Source organism: Diospyros lotus, chromosome 12 (assembly GCF_014633365.1).
Source record: "Diospyros lotus cultivar Yz01 chromosome 12, ASM1463336v1, whole genome shotgun sequence".
In the NCBI taxonomy this organism is placed as follows: domain Eukaryota; kingdom Viridiplantae; phylum Streptophyta; class Magnoliopsida; order Ericales; family Ebenaceae; genus Diospyros; species Diospyros lotus.
The window spans coordinates 7,984,211-8,001,867 of record NC_068349.1 but is presented as its reverse complement, the minus strand read 5'-3'; the positions used below and the strand labels follow the sequence as shown (position 1 = coordinate 8,001,867).

Sequence of the window (17,657 nt, the reverse complement as noted above, 5' to 3'; positions counted from 1 at the left end):
GAGAATATAGGCATTGTCGTTGATTCGTTTCAGCACTGTGAAAGGACCGTATTTTCTAGGTTTCAACTTGTTGTAGGTACCAACGGGAAACTTCTCTTTCCGTAGAAACACCATCACTAAGTCTCCTTCCTGAAATTGTTTAATTCGTCGGTGAGCATCTACCACTGCTTTATATTTTGCGTTAGTCTTTTCCAAATTCTGTTTTACTTCCTCTCGGACAGCAATCACATCTTCAGGCAAGTGTAAAGTTGTACTCTTGTCCTGTCCTTGGGGTAGCTTCACCAAATCGACCACATGGTTGGGAACTTCAGTGTACACAATAACAAACGAGGCCCTACCTGTAGCTGTGTGAACTGCGTTGTTGTATGCAAACTCAACCTGCGGCAATGCACAATCCCACTGTTTCGGTTTATCTTCACATACACTTCGAATCATATTCCCAAGAGTGCGGTTAGTGACCTCGGCCTGACCATCTGCTTGTGGATGAGCAGTGCTACTTCTATTTAATTTCGTCCCAAACAACTTCCACAATGTAATCCAAACGTGTCCCTAGAAATTTTGTGTCTCGATCAAAAGTACTCGATTTTGGAACTCCATGCAATCTAACGATCTCTTTGAAAAACAGCCTGGCAATAATCGATGCATCAGATGTTTTCCGGCAAGCTATAAAGTGAGCCATCTTGGAAAACCTGTCAACTACCACAAAAACGATTTATCGAATCCTTTTTGAGTCCGCGTCAACCCTAGTATAAAATCCATGGCAAGATCTTGCCAGATGCCTTCAGGAATAGCAAGCGGCATATACAACCCAGTATTTTGGCCTTGACCCTTTGCCACTTGACAGATGTAACACCTTCGGACAATGGTACCAACATCCCGCTTCAACTGGGGCCAATAATATCTCCCCTCCAAGCTAGCTATGGTTTGTCACGCCCCAAATGGCCACTCAAACCTCCACCATGCAAATCCATAATCAACTTCTCATGTAAGGATGAGGTAGGAATACAAAGTTGATTTCCTTTAAACAAATACCCATCACTTGTATAAAAATCTGCCATCGGTTTGTGATTTATACACTTACCCCAAATTTGTACAAAATTAACATCTTTCTTGTATAATTCCTTCAAGTATTCAAACCCAACAATTTCTTGGGAAAGTGTGACTAATAGAGAGGCTCTCCGGCTGAGGGCATCTACAACTCGATTCGAACTCCCAGATTTGTGCTTGATCACAAAAGGAAATTTCTGTAGGAACGTCACCCACCGAGCATGCATCTTGTTGACGTGTTTTTGATTGTTGATAAACTTTAATGCTTGGTGATTAGTAAACAACACGAATTCCTTCTGCACAAGATAGTGCTCCCATTGTTTCAAGGCTCTCATAACTGCATAGAATTCTTGATCATAGGAACTCTACTTCTGCCTAGCATCACTCAATTTTTCAGAAAAGAAAGCCACAGGTTTCCTTTCTTGTGAAAGTACTTCAACATGCACGCCACTCACATCACATTCAACTTCGAAGACTTTGTCAAAACTTGGCAAGGCTAGTACCGGAGCAATGCACAACTTTTCCTTGATAAGGGCATAACTTTTATCTTGATCCTCTCCCCAATTGAATCTTCCTTTCTTCAAACATTCAGTAAGTGGTGCCACGATAGTGCTAAAATGTCGGACAAATCGTCCATAGAAAGTGGCCAAGCCATGGAAACTTCGTACATCCGACACTGATTTTGGAGTTGGCCAATCTCGGATTGCTTTTGTCTTCTCCTCATCCACCTATATACCATTCTCACCAACCACAAAACCCAAAAACAGAAGCTGGTTTGTGTGAAAACTACACTTCTTCTGATTGATATATAATCGATTTTCTTTCAAAACTTCTGAGATCTGTCTCAAATGAATCAAATGCTCCTCTTTGGTCTTGCTGTAAATGAGTATATCATCAAAATAGACAACAACAAAAGAACCAATGAAGGGACGAAGAACTTGATTCATTAACCTCATGAAGGTACTCGGAGCGTTCGATAATCCAAAGGGCATCGCCAACCATTCATAGAGCCCATCCTTGCTTTTAAAAAGTCTTCCACTCGTCTCCAGGTTTGATCCCAATCTGGTGGTAGCCACTGCGAAGATCGATCTTTGAAAATAATTTAGAACCCTCAAAGCATGTCCAACATGTCCTCCAATTGTGGAATGGGAAACTTGAATTTCACAATTATTTTATTGATGGCACAGTTATCAACACACATGCGCCAAGTCCCACCTTTCTTAGGCACCAACAGGATGGGTACTGCACATGGGCTCATACTCTCTCTGATGAATCCTTTCCTCAGTAAATCTTCAATCTATCCTCTCATAATCTCATTCTCCTTTAAGCTCATTCGGTAATGAAGTAAATTTGGAAAACCGGCCCCTGGCACTAAATCAATTTGGTGCTGAATGTCTCGCATGGGAGGTAACTCGTTTGGTAGCTCATCTGAAGTCAAAACTTGAAAATCATTCAATATTTTCTGTACTTCAACTAGAACATCTTCCTCCCTTTTACTTGCCACCATAAGCCCTTTAACCACTACCAGATAGATGCAATCAATATCTTTTACAAAGTCGGCAATTTCTTGCTTACCACTTGTAAGAGTAAGGAAGCTCTCTGGTCGTGGTTTAGTTGACTTTTCGGTCTGCTTGAAAGGAGCCATGACGATTTTGTGATTATCCCATTTGAAGATCACTACATCATCACGCCCCTTAAAGGTTGAGTCCACATCAAACTGCCATGGACGACCCAAAAGAAAATGGTACACATTCATGTCAATAACATCACATACCACATTGTCCTTGGAATACTTGCCAATAGATAGGGGTACCTTGCAAGTGTTAGCAACTCGAACTGAAAGGCCTCTTTTAACCCAACCAAGGGAATAAGGACTGCGATGACTCTCAGTTGGTAATTGTAGCAAGTTCACCAACTTCTTTGAAACAAAATTCTCACAACTCCCATTATCAACAATCACTTCACACACCTTGTTCTTGATAGAACAAAGTGAACAAAAAATGCTATGACGTTGTCCTTCCTCCTTAGGTGATAAAAGGACTCGTTGTAACTCTAGATTCAATCTCTCCATTCCTTCTTCAATAGCAAACTCGACCCCAGCATAATCATCGTCCACTATCACATTTTCTTCTTCTTTGTCTTCTTCTTGTTGGCCGTTTCCATCAATCTCTATTAAGTTAGCTTGTTTCTGTTATGGACAATTATTAGAGCGGTGTCCAAGCTTGTTGCATCTGTAGCAAATATCTCTCATGGGTCTAGTGTACGGATTCTCCCTTTAAGGTGGGTTTTAGGCATAACCCTATTACTGCTCTCAGCAATTGACTTGGGTTTGTTGTGGGGCCTTTCCTCTGTTCACTGGGACGAACGATAACTATTCAGTAGACTGAGCAACCCTACGATAGTTGGTGTACCTGACTACTTTCTGATTTTCAAACTCTTAACAAATTGTTGTGTTTTGCTAGTCGCATGAATTCGTTGGTGTAGTCTAACACTGTACGATTGCCCTATACACATCCCAAGTACATGCGGTACAAAATATGTTCATAATCTACAGGTAGGAATCGGTCCATCATAAGTTGTTTCATCTTTCTCCATGTTCTAACTCTATTCTTTCCCTGGCTTTGGCGTGTCTTTTGTAATTGATCCCACCACACGGCAGCTGCAGATTTCAAACGAAAAGCTACCATCTTAACTACTTTCTCTTCTAGAACCTCCATGATTTCCACAAAGCATTCAACCTCCACTAGCCAATCCAAGAAATCTTGAATCTTCAAATTTCTCGAGAATGTAGGGATATCTGCCTTAATCCTATAATCATCGAAAGTGTTTTGATCTCGATGATTGGGATTTCGGGGCAGATCCTTGAGATCACCATCCAACTCTGAATCACTATCTCTTATTATATTCCTCATGTTATTTCTTCGTCTATCATTAGCATTAACAATTAATTCGTTATCGTTTCCTCCTTGGCGTCCTGCAACTTGCAACAATAGTTGATGTATCTCCCTAATTTGAGTAGCGAGATCATCAATCCGTCTATTTTGGGCATCCAAATCTACTCTGGTGATTGGTAGTGGTGCGTCCCCCATGGAGAAAATTCGCTGGAATGCGATGTAGAAGTAGTAGATCTGGGCAATATTTGTTGGATCTGGACGAACTAGGTCGGATCTGAACAACAATGTCAGATCTGGTTGAATAGGATGCTGATTTGAACGGCAGGGGTCAAATCTGGATGAGCAAGGTGTAGATCTAAGCATTGGCGGCATGGATCTAAGCAGCGGTGGTCAAAACTAGTTAAACAAGGAGCGGATCTAAGTGCTAGGGCTAGATTTGGGTCGCTGGTGCCGGATCTAGGGAAGAGGCAGCCAACAATGGAAGAACGACTAGCGACGGTTTCGATTTGGCAAAATCGACGCAGCCGACAGCAAATCTGCCGGTGATAGGTCTGGGCAATGATGGATCTGAAGTCGATGGGATGCAGCGACAGTGGATCTGCTGGCGGCGGGTCTAGGTGGTGACAGTGTTGGCGGCGATGGGGGGAAGGAACAGTCAGTGACAGTGGAGGGCGGCGAGGCACTTGGTGTTGGTGGCTTCGGCAATGGTGAAAACAGATCTGGGCGATTGACAGATCTAAAAGTGGTGGTGGCGCGATAGGGAAGAAGAAGAATCTGGTGCTGATGTTAGAGATCTCAAGAGAGTGGTTGGATCTAGAGTTTGGGCTCTGAAGAGAACCTGCTCTGATACCACTTGACGCAGCATGAAGCAAGAATTTCTAGCGAAATTCTTAGAAAACAAAGAACTGGAATCCACCAAGATAGAGTAAAACTCAAAAGGAAAATATCATTCAAGTTATCTCAAAATATAGAGGGAAACATACTTAAATAGACAAACATAAAGACTAAAATGGACATAAACTTGAAATACTATTTTGACTCATAGTGTGAATGCTAAATTTGTCCTACATCACGAAGTTGGAGATTCCACTTTTTGAGAGGGGAAATCCAAGATGGTGGATAAGGAGATGTGAGAAGATGGTCTCCCTATATCAAATACCAGAACAACAGAAGATTATCTTAGCTTTTGCTTACCTGAATGATATAGGAGATGCCTGGTTTCAGGGTTGGAGTGTGGTGAAGGAAGGAAGTCCTTGGTATGTGTGAGATTTATCTTTATGTCATGGCTTATGTCATTAGGATTAGCTTATGTCATGACCCATTTAGTATTAATACATATAGGTATATAATCTATTGTTTGAGTGAGGAATTTATTTTTTCCAATTAGGGTTTTTCTCTCAAGTTCTCTGATTCAACATGGTATCAGAGCCACCATTCAAACCCTAGTTGTAGCTGCGACCTCCTTGTTGCCTCAATGCCGCCTTCACCATGCCGCTACCAATCTCCTCCATTAACTTTGGCGTGCGTCCCCTCCTTTCCAGCAGCCTCTAGCTCCTCGCTGCACTCTGTTCGTTGTTGCCGTAACAACCACTAGATCTCGTTGCCTTTTCTAGATTTGCCACCACAGATCTCGTCGACACCACCAAATCTCATTGCCTTCTCTAGATCTATCCACCTTCGGCCACTACTGTCGCTGCTACTGTCATCGCCGACCTCTAGTGGGTTTCTAGCGGCAGTCACTTCGCCTCCATCGTCTTCCACCGTCGGTCGGCCTCCCACGACCGTTGGTCTTCCGTGACTCAAATCTGCTGCCTTCTTCTTTCTTCACCGGTCGCTATAACTTTATTTTTGTCGCAACCTTGTTCACCGTCGGCTCCCCGTGGTCGTCATTGCTTTGAACCGCAACCAATTTGCTTGCCACGTGACCATCCTGCAACTCTGCTGGCCCATGGCTTCCAGAACTCACCTTGCAGTCCCCAGATCTCATGATCCGCAATTGTCTTGTTTGCCTTCAGCCTGTGGCTCGCCCAGATTTGAGCTGCCACCACTCAGATTGGGCATGCGGCCGCTATCACTTAGATCTGGTTGTTCCTGTCCAGATTCGGCTACTACTGTCTCAAATCTCGCAATCGCTTATTAGATCTCATGGTTGGTTTCTCAGATCCGATCGTCATTCCATCAAATCCGACCGTCAATCCCTCAGATCTGGTCAAATCTGGCTCTCGGACCTTAGATCTAGCCATCATTTTGTCAGATCCAGTCGTCAATCCCTCAGATTCGGTCAGATCTGGTTGTTAAACCTCAAATCTAGCCATCATTTCTCAGATTTGGCCGTCAATCCTCAGATCTGGTCAGACCATGCCTTTATTTCTCAAATCTGGCCGTCAATCCCTCAAATCTGGCCATGATTCCTTAGATATGGGTTTTATAGTCTCATGTCTGGTTTTCTATTTCAGATCTCGTCAACTGCTCGCGACCCCTCATCGTCGATTTGTCCCTTCGACGTTGTTGTCGGCCCGTTCTTTCCATTGTCAAGCCACCTCTTCTCTGTCGGCATCATCTCCTTAGTCGATCAAATGGCCTTTCTTCAACGTCGGAGCATCGCCATTGTCCTCGTGACTCTCAAATCTCGCGGCCTCTTCATCGAATCTTATGCATTGCACAGATCTCAAGTCGCCACTGTATCGTTGATTTGCCATCGTCGCCGCCTTCTTCCGCGCCCTCAAATCTCGAGCATGTTTCTCTTTCCAGCGCGGCTCTCAGATCTTGTGGCCTCTTCTCTGGATCTTGTGCATCGCACAGATCTTGCGTTGTCGTTGTATTATTGATCTGTCATTGTTGTCGTCTCCTTCCTCAAGGCTATTTTCTACAGCAACACCCCCATGCGCCCTCAGATAAACTACATTTGTATTAAGCTTGACACACACACACACACACATATATATATATATATATATATGTTCTAGCTTGAGGGGGATTATGAGATTTATCTTTATGTCATGGCTTATGTCATGACCCATTTAGTATTAGTATATATAGGTATACAATCTATTGTTTGAGTGAGGAATTTATTTCCTCCAACTAGGGTTTTTCTCTCAATTTCTCTAATTCAACAATATGTATTTGCTAATGATCTTTGTGAGAGGTTTAGAGATTGGAGTATGAGGGATATAATTGAAGAGTTCAACAAACTCAAGGAAGAAGGGACAGTACAGGCCTACCAGCTCAAGTTTGAAGAGCTAAGGTCTCTAATGATGGTGCACAACCCTCATTTGTCCGAGGAATACTTTGTATTGAGTTTTATTAGCGGCCTAGGGGATGAAGTGAGGCCAATGGTGAAGATGATACAGCCTCAGACCGTGAAGCAGGTTGCTGAGAGTGTAAAGCTACAAGAGATGATTATTGAGGCGCTGACAAAAAACAGAGGAATCAGACAAGGGGAGTATTCACAGGGGCTGGGAGGTTGGAAACAGATCAGTAGCAAGGGATATGAGGCACCAAGGTAAGGGTGCATTAGCCCTACCTTCTGCCACCCATGCCCCTACAAATGGAGGCAAATTAATGGAATAGAGGCGGCAAGCTGGGCTATGTTATAAATGCGGGGACAAGTACTTCATAGGCCATAAGTGTAAGAGGCAGTTATTACTGGAAGGAGAAGGTGATGACATAGAGGAAGTAGAGGAATTCTCTGAGATTGATGGGGAAGATAGAGGAGAAATCTCATTACATGCCTTAAAGGGGGTGGCCAACAACAAGGTTATCAAGGTGGAGGGAAGCCAACAACTGTCCCATAATGGTGCTCATTGATAGTGGGAGTACCTATAGCTTCTTGGATGAAGCTATGACCATGAGGCTGGGGTGTGAAGTCACTCAATCTCATCCCCTATTGGTAATAGTTGCTAATGGCAGTAAAGTCTCGAGTCAATCATTGTGTAAGGGATTCTGTTAGGAGATGAACGGGGAGGATTTCTTAGCTGATTTGAGATTGCTCAAGTTGGGGGGTTGTGATATGGTGCTGGGAGTTGATTGGATAAAGGGGGTTGGTCCAATCAGCTTTGATTTTAACAAAATGGAGGTGACTTTTGAGAAAGATGGAAGAAGGAAAACCCTAGCGGGAGATCATGAGGTGGGAGTATGCAAGATGATCTCGGGTAAGAAGCTGCAAATGATGTTCAAAAACAAATTCACCAAGGTGGCACAATGGTTCTCCATACAAGCCATGGAGCTTGCAGGGACAATGCAGAACAAGAAGGGGAGTTAACATTCACTATGAGCAGCCACTCTCACGTCCAAAGAAAGGTACAAGAGACTGACTCTCTTAATATGCTTTTAATTGAGTATAAGGACCTCTTCATGGAGCCCAATTCCCTACCACCCAAAAGACCTTTTGACCACCCTATTAACCTAAAACCCAATGCTGAGCCTATTAACCTAAGGTCCTACCGATATCCACCAAGACAGAAAGCTGGAATTGAAAGACTTATCAAAGATATGTTGGACAAATCCATTATCCAACAAAGCAACAACCCTTTTGCCTCACTTGTATTACTTATCAAAAAGAAAGATGGGACGTGGAGGTTTTGTGTTGACTATTGTCAACTAAATTCCATAACCATCAAGGACAAGTTCTCAATACCCATTGTGGAGGGCCTGCTTGATGAGCTTAAGAGTGCTACTATCTTTACCAAATTAGGCCTTAGGTCAGGCTGTCACCAAATACAAATTAAGCCTGAAGACATCCACAAAACAACATTCAAAACCGATCAAGGGCACTATGAGTTCCTAGTCATGCCCTTTGGTCTCATCAACGCCCCAACTACCTTCCAGGTGTTGATGAATTAGATTTTTGAACCCTATTTGCTCCAATTTATCTTAGTGTTTTTTGATGATATACTAGTCTACGGCCCATCCTTTGCTAAACATCTTGACCACCTAAAAACCACTTTTGAGGTCATTAAGTTCAATCAATTGTATATTAAAGAATCAAAGTGTGCTTTTTCATAAGAACAAGTGGAGTACCTGGGCCACATTATATCTAAAGCAGGGGTGAGTACCGATCCCAGCAAGGTGACAGTTATGTTGAAGTGGCCAAGGCCTCAAAATGTTAAGGGGCCTAGGGGATTCTTGGGATTAGCTGGCTATTACCGCTGGTTTGTGAGAAATTATGGCATTATTAGCTAGCCCCTAACAGAATTATTGAAGAAGGATGGGTTCCTTTGGGGTCAAGAGGCAGATGAGGCTTTCAACAAGCTCAAGGAGGCTATTAGCAAGGTACCCACCCTAAGGCTAGCCGATTTCAATAAGCCTTTTGTACTTGAGACGGATGCGAGTGCTAGTGGGATTAGGGATGTGTTGGTTCAAGAGGGTAGACCTCTAGCTTTTCTCAACCAAGCACTAGCCCCTAAACACCTGGGATTGAGCATATACGAAAAGGAGTTATTGGTTGTGTTGTTGGCAGTGGACAAATGGTGCCATTATTTGGAAAGAGGTAAGTTTGTAATTAAAACAGACCATGAAAGTCTGAAATTTTTGTTGCAACAGAGGTTACACATTCAATTGCAGCAAAAGGGAATGACAAAGTTAATGGGGTTAGATTACACCATACATTATAGGAAAGGCAAGGAAAACATAGCAGTAGATGTCTTGTCCAGGTGTTTTAAGAAGGCAGTTTGGTTGCAATAACCATGGTAGTTCCAGATTGGTGCCAAGATTGTTTCAAGTTATGAAGTAGACGAGAAAACTAAGGAACTTCTGCAACAATTGGTGGTAAATCCTACCTCAAGGCCAGGGTATACACTGACCAATGGGTTGATCAGATACCAAGGGAGACTGGTCATAGGGGATGATGAAGAGCTCAGGAGGAAGGTAATAGAAGCCTTACATAACTAACCCCTTGGGGGACATTCCGGTATTGTGAACACTTATCATAAGGTTAGACAACTCTTCCAATGGCAGGGGCTAAAGAAGAATGTCATGGAGTTCGTGTTGGGGTGTGATACTTGCAGGAGGTGCAAGACAGAAAATATGGCATACCCAGGGCTACTACAACTCTTGGAAATTCCAAGAGAACCTTGGGAGAGCATGTAACACCCTGCCTTACACGGGCGCGTCACTATAAGGGAATCCCCGAGAATCTTTGTTTTTTTTTTTTTTCAAGTTTGTTACGCGTGGTGCCATGGGTACAATCTTCACATGCAGATAAAACACCCGTCACATACAATGGCCGGCGCTCGTGGTGACTTCAAGAACAATCTTCACATGCAGGTAAAAATCCCGAGAACCCCAATCTTGCCCGTTTAACTAACAAAATCAATAGTCTTAAAACTAAACGAGACACAATATAACGCAACAGATTAAATAATATCAAAAAGTCGTGGCTTACCATGAGTTCCTTACAAGGTGTTCCCACACCGAAATATAGAACTACAAACTACCAAATGATAACAACATTATCATACAACTGTTCATACATATCCCAAAATAAATACTAATGCCTCCAAAATGATACAACGACTATCAACCTAAACACCGTTGGCCTCACCGGTCATGTCCTCGACCTTGTAGCAGTCCCTGGCTAGAACGTTGAATGTTTCAGGGGCATAACCCAAGTTAGATGATAAAACATCTAAGTGATGGTATGAAACAGCTTACTGAATACATAAAAGACATACGAGCATAGCATAAACAGACAACAACAACATGCGACACGTCTAACTTGAGAAATCTCTCTGACATACTCAACTTCTTATGGAAAATCCATTCCACACACCTTTGGGGTTGACCTTGCCGTGACATACTTAATCCTCGGGTACCCTACCGTGTCACCCGTTCACCTGGATTAACCTTGTCCCATTCTCAAGAAGACCTCATCCCGTCCCATACGGACACAACGACGACACAAAATTGACACCCCGATGATATAAGAATTACACGCCATGCACCGACTCTTTTATAAGTTTAAAACAGTTGATGGAATATACCACATGTTCAATATGCAAATGATGTCACAAGTACATAAGAGAAACGCCTTTGCAAAACAACCCAAGTTCTGGAGGGTATAACCGCTTATTAGAACTGGTTCAATCACGCGTAACCTAGGTTCGGGAGGATAAACCACTCACCTGAACCCACTACACACACTCCAACACATTTTCAAGACTAGGTAAAACTAGAATCAAACCACTCACCTCAATTCAGAAAAGACCAATTTTCGCCTCGAAAAACGTCACACCTCGAAAATCGTGCAATCCTTCCTTCCAACGGCCCAATCGTCTCCTATTTACCATTTAAGACCTTAGAAATCAATATTTTTATTTTTTCCTTAATTTTCTCTATTTTTCTTTATTTTTAAACCTTCCTCACTTTCGAAAATTCATATAAAATACCTAACATCACATTTCACCAAATATTTTTCCATGAAAATTCCTAAAATAATTTTAACAAAAGTACAAAATTAATTTAAGGAGAAAACCCTACCTCACACGCCACCCAAGGCTTCGGCGAGTGAAGCCCACGCGCAACTGGTGCAAGTCGTCTTCTCCGGCGATGGTGGCTTTTCGACAACTTCCTTTGGCCAAAACAACTATGGGGCCTTGAAGAGCTTGATGTGGCGACCTCAATGGACCCTTCACCCGTCGAAAAAAGTCACCGAAAGAGAGTTTAAAACCCAGTTGCAGGTCGCGGTCCAGCAACCCTCATTTTTCTAGCCAACTCACTGAAACCCTATCAAATGTACACGAAACTCTTCGAAACTCTCCAGAAATGATCCTTACCACTCAAAGAACAAAAGCCCTCTAACCTCTTTGCTCGATTCTTTCCAAAACGTGAGAAATCTCGTTCGATTTTTATTTTGAACTCTCGGCCATCTACCCCTTTGATACCCGTTCTCGACACAAATTCCTACCAGATCTTGCTTGTTCTTATCCCCTTATCCCCAAATCTAGCCTCCAAACCAATCAAACAGCCCTAAATCACATGATATAGCCCTCGAAAATCTCGGCCAACTCGGCGGTCACTTCCGCCATTAAAACCGGTCACTTCGTTACATTTTCCGGCCAATAGCAAGTCCCAAATGCTTCATCATCACCTGGAGGCTACTCCCGAGCCTCCAGGCAAGCTTCCCAACGCCTCAGAGGCAGCTGTCGGCGGCTATAGTGTGGCCGGTCAGTTTCCCACTTGAATTTTCAGATTTTGCACTTTAGCCCCTAGGAATTTTCCAATTACATTTTCTCCCAATCCTTGATACCCCTAGATTTTCTAACACTTCCACTACTGCCCACAAGTTCCATATTTTTCATTTCCCTTAGAAATTTCTAAAAAACTCGTCGATTCGACCTCCCTCGGACAGTTTACGAAATTTGCACTTTTGCCCGAATGCCCCTAATCGCGTGTTCTTGACCTCAAACCTTCGCAAATCTCTTGGTTTTGTCGAATATCGCTTATTTGGACAACTTTACCTTCATTGAATTGCTTTGACATAGTCCCTCGCCTTTCGTTTATGTTTTGAATATTACGCGTAGGCCCGAAACTTTGCTAAATACCATTTTAACCCCCTAATTTTCAAAAATACTCTTAATATTAAATACTGGGTATTACAAAGCATATCCATGGATTTCATTGAAGGGCTTCCAAAATTGGAAGGAAATGATTGCATCATGGTGATAGTGAATGGGTTCATAAATATGGCCATTTCATTAGATTAACTCATCCCTACACAACCTAAGAAATAACTAAGGTATTTCTGGATCAAATAGTGAAATTACATGGAGTACCTAAGACTATAGTGTCAAACAAGGATAGAATTTTTACTAGCCTATTGTGGAAGGAGTTGATGCAGTTATTGGGAGTCGAGCTCAACATTTGCACCACCAAATAGAAAAAGTTAACCAATGTTTAGAGATGTATTTGAGGTGCTCTTGCTTCCTATAGCCCAAGTCTTGGCACAAGTGGTTGGCCACGGCTCAATGGTGGTACAATTCCAACCACCACAACTCTATAAAGAGATCTCCTTTTGAGGCTCTCTATGGCTACAAACCTCCTTTGTTGCCAACCTTGGGAGAGACTACCAGTGTGGCAGCCCTAGATGCTTACCTCTAGCAAAGGCAATAGGCCTTACAAATACTCAAAACAGAGTTGGCCAACTCCAAGAATAGAATGAAGCAGTTTGCAGACATGAGGAGAAGTGAAAGGGAGTTTCAGGTGGAAGAGAAGGTATATTTGAAGCTACAACTGGGACACTTAAGGGCCCTACTCCAGAAGCCTAACTCCAAGTTACATCCGAAGTTCTATGGGCCTTTTTCGCATAACTACCAAAGTGGAAAATGTGGGCCTACAAGCTGCAACTACCTGAAGGCTCAAACATCCATCCGATGTTTCATGTTTCACTTCTCAAAAGTTTGCCTTCCAGTTATGAAGCCTCAACTTGGACACTAGAGATTTTAACCCAACTATCTGATAGCCCGAATAGCAAGCCTGGCTATACCTTAAACAATGGCTTATTACGATTTCGAGGAAGAATGGTGGTTGGAGATGATGACTCAAAATTCTGATATTTCAATCTTTGAGAAACCAATGACAGCTAGGAATTAGGTGTAATTGAGATTTGAGTTTAGAGAGAATATTGAGTTTTATAGTTATAAATTTTACTACATAGTGATATATTTCCTCTGTCATTCTGACGAACGTGCTTTTTCCCTTTTAGAGTTTTCTACGTAAAAATCTCATCTTTGAGAGTGATTGGATCTTTTGTTTTTCATGGCCATTCCAGAATTCGATCCACCTATCATAAAGTCAAGCAGCTATCCTATTGGCCTAAGCTCAAGAAGACTATGATAGAATATGTGCTAGCTTGTGCCATTTGCCAGCGTTGCAAGCGTGAAAATGTGGGCACCTGGTCTATTACAGCCACTGGCAATTCCAGGTCAAGTTTGGACAAGTATCTCCATGGACTTTATAGAAAGGTTGCCTAAATCTGAAGGAAAGGACGTAATTCTGGTGATAGTGGACCAATTTACAAAATTTGCTCACTGCTTGAGTATTTCTCTTCCTTTCACTGCCCAAGAAGTAGCAAGAATCTTTCTAGATTCAGTGGTCAAGATACATGGTGTTTCTCAATCTATTGTATCGGATAGAGACAAGATTTTTACCAGTCTATTCTGCCAGAAACTGTTCAAAAATTTGGGAATTAACTTGCATATGTCTACAACCTACCATCCTGAAACGGACAGACAAACTAAGAGGGTAAATTAGTGTGTGGAGGCTTATCTAAGATGTGTTAGTTTTCTGAAACCTAAGAGTTGGCATTGTTGGTTGGCTTTAACTCAGTGGTGGTACAATACCAGCTACCACAATTCATTGAAAATGTCACCCTTTGAAGCTCTTTTTGGGTTCAAACCTCAACATCTATCGGTTACTATGGATTCTATTTCTCCCTTAGATGCTGTGGATCAATATTTAAAGGACCGCCAAGACATACTACAGATCATTAAAAGGGAATTAGCTACTGCCCAGAACATAATGAATCAGTTGCCTATCGATTACAGCTTCCTCCTGACACCAACCTACATCTGGTTTTCCATGTTTCAATGCTAAAGAAATCAATTGGCTCATCCAGCCAGCACAGTCCTACTCTATCTACACTAACTTTTGAAGAGGATATCAAGGTGGAACCCTTGGCAATCTTGGATAAATGAGTGCTTCACGGGAGCCAAGCTCCCATTCTTCAAGTTCTTGTTCAGTGGTCCCATTTACACGCAGATAACAACACTTAGAAATATCTGCCAAATCTCCTAGCTCAATTTCCCCAGGTGGCTCAGCTCCCTTGATTTTCTTGAGGGTAAAAATTTGGAGGGGAGGGAAATGTCGGGAACTAGAGAGATAATTAGGAGTAATTGGGTCGGGCTAACAAAGATTGGGAGTAGTTGTTGCATTTAATTTACAGTTGTGGGTTAGTGGGGAGGTGGTGGATTAGTGAAAATTACTGTAAATAGAACTTGGATAGCTTTTATATACTTAGCTATGCCAGATTACGGGATCAATTTGAACTCATATCCTCATAAACATAAAATATGTTAAATTTGGAACTTGTGACTAGGATTAAATTACAAATAATTTTCTTGAAATGAAGGGATTGCAAACATAGGTTTTAAAAGTTATTTTATATTCTTATTGTTATATATAAGAGAACATTTTAGATATTTTATTTTATAACCAAAAGCAAGTTCAACTGGCCTAAACCCTAATCCTAATCTATTCTGGTCAAAAGAGTTCTCCCATAACCCACTTTAACCCGGTTATATCTATTCCAGCCCATTCTCATTTGGGTCTGAGCAGGTTCGGTCTGCAGTATTTGTTAGTCAATTGCCATAGCTAATGAAAATGGTACTGCCTTAGGCATGGGAGCTGTGGAAAGAAGGGACTGCATTGGAGTTGAAGGATCCAGCACTGGGAGATTCGTGCGTCCCAAGCCAATTTCTAAGAACCATTCATGTGGGTCTGTTGTGCGTGCAAGAAAATGCAAGTGATCGGCCTACAATGCCGGAGGTTATCTCTATGCTCGGTAATGAAACTATGGCTCTGCCAGCTCCCAAACAGCCGGCATTTTTCACCGGAAGAAATGTGCTTCGAACGGCGGAGAATGCATCTGAAAGTAGGCCAAAAGATCGTTCAGTAAATGATATGACTATTTCTGTGATGAATCCGCGATAATGGTATGAATTCCTTCAGCACAAGGATTTGAATCCCTATTATACAGTACTTTCTGTCCAATGGAACCCGGAAATTTCATGAAGGCAATAATATTTATGTTTGTTGTATGAAATTTTTTTGCTTCTTTTGCTAGGAGACTTATAAACTGCCATAAATTAGCGAGGGATTGGCACAGTTGCAGAATAGTTATGGCATCGTTCCAAATTGCTCAATTCTGCCAAACTTATAATACGGGTCTGTTTAAACTTGGGATGATTGTCCTTGCTCGACCTCCGGTGTTCATCCTCTCGATTACGTCATGGGGAGGGGAGTTTGTTCATATTTCATGCTATAAAATCTTGATTCACCTGTTATTGTATAAATCTTAATTGAAATCTGAGACTGATCATAATTCATTTTGTTTCTTGAAATATCTGTTTTTTGCACAATAACATAGAAATCTTTGCAATAGATGGTTTATGGAATTAGATTAGATGCTTCAGCGAGTGACCATCATTATTCCAAAATGGAAAATGACATTCTTGCAGGAGTTCTTGCATAGAAATGGTATCAGAATGATGTAACATTATTATTCCAGGAGTTATGTACATTATGATAAGAGTCGGATTTGTGAATAATGAAGATGGCCCAAACTGGACCCACCCTGCTAATGTCCAACTTAGGCACGCCATTGTTTTGCAGATTTTTCAATATTTAGCCCATTGGACCATCTTTATACTGTCTGCATATAGGGTATTTTTAGGGTATGTTATTATTTCTTTATTGTTGGCTTATTTGTTTCTAAAATTGAAAATTTTGAAGCACATATAATCTTATGCAATTTTTCATTTTGTATGATATGATTTTTTAAACAAATGTAAATGTAACCCTCTTGTCTCCTAAAATTAGGATATTAAACTAAGTATTAGATTTTTTTTTTTTTTAGAAGAAAGACTAGTAAACACACACACACAGGATAGAAACCCACCACCAATTCTGTGTGTTTAAAATTGGGAAAAGGTACCAATTAGGTCGAAAGTGGGCTAACTTTAGCTGTTAAAGACTGCTAATTAACTTAATCACGATAATGACGGAATAGGCCCCACTTCACAAGACAATTACTATCCTACAAGAATTTGTTCACGGGCCCAACTTCACATGTTCACATCAACATTCGACAATATATATATATATATATATGTTGACGTGTGTTTGAAGGGAAAGGGTATGCATTACGAATCATTCTTTGACACTCCTATACTCTTATTGAGAGGTTTATCGGATGATGTGAAAATGATAAAAATATTCACTTAAATTATAAATTTGTTTTCTCTCTCTTTATTTGTCTCCTCTTTTCACATTCTCTCTTTCTATGATCGTCTCTAGCAATCGTCGACTATCATTATATCTTTGGCGGAGAGGAAGGATGCAATAGCGAGCGACGAGAGAATGCAGTGACAATCAATAGTTGCTGAAAACAATCATGGAAGGGGAGAGAGAAGAGAGGAGGCGGGCAAAGAAGAGACAAGGAAAGCAAATTTGTAATTTAAATGAGAATATTTTTATCATTTTTGCCTCTTTTGATAGGCCTCTCAATAAGATTATCAAGTAGAGTAGATTAATCCATACATGAGATGCGTCATTCAAATGATGGCTCAATTTTAGAAACAATTCAAGCATCGAAACTATTATAATATTGTTATAATATTTTTAATTGTTCGTATTTAAGTTGAGATATAAAAAATAGAAATGATGGAATCCAAAAAATAAAGGAAATGCAGTGCATTTCAATTCAAAGGGTGAGGTGCAATATAAAAATAAAAAAATACGGTGTAAAAATAAGAAAGAGTTGTAATATAAGAAGAACAATCGGGGCATAATTTAGAGGTGGCATGGGGTGTAATTTAGAAGGACGGAGATATTAGAGCCCCAAGTCCTCTAGAATTGTTTTTCAAAGACATTACTTTGTAAGTTTAGTATTATGAGTAATATTAATCTTTTTAGTAAAAGACTAATAATATTATGGAGGAT

At 41.3% G+C, this 17,657-nt stretch overlaps 2 protein-coding genes across 3 annotated transcripts in view; both read left to right on the top strand.

Annotated features, from left to right (window-relative positions):
- LOC127814064 (G-type lectin S-receptor-like serine/threonine-protein kinase CES101) overlaps positions 1–16,059 on the top strand; it is a 28,562-nt gene extending 12,503 nt beyond the window's left edge. For both annotated transcript variants that reach the window (XM_052355298.1, XM_052355297.1), the window contains one exon: positions 15,333–16,059. In XM_052355298.1, coding sequence (XP_052211258.1) covers positions 15,333–15,647 — 315 coding nt within the window. In that variant the 3' untranslated portion in view covers positions 15,648–16,059. The remainder of the gene's footprint in view (positions 1–15,332) is intronic.
- LOC127814062 (CSC1-like protein At1g32090) overlaps positions 1–17,657 on the top strand; it is a 45,646-nt gene that overhangs the window by 15,617 nt on the left and 12,372 nt on the right. The window lies entirely within an intron of this gene.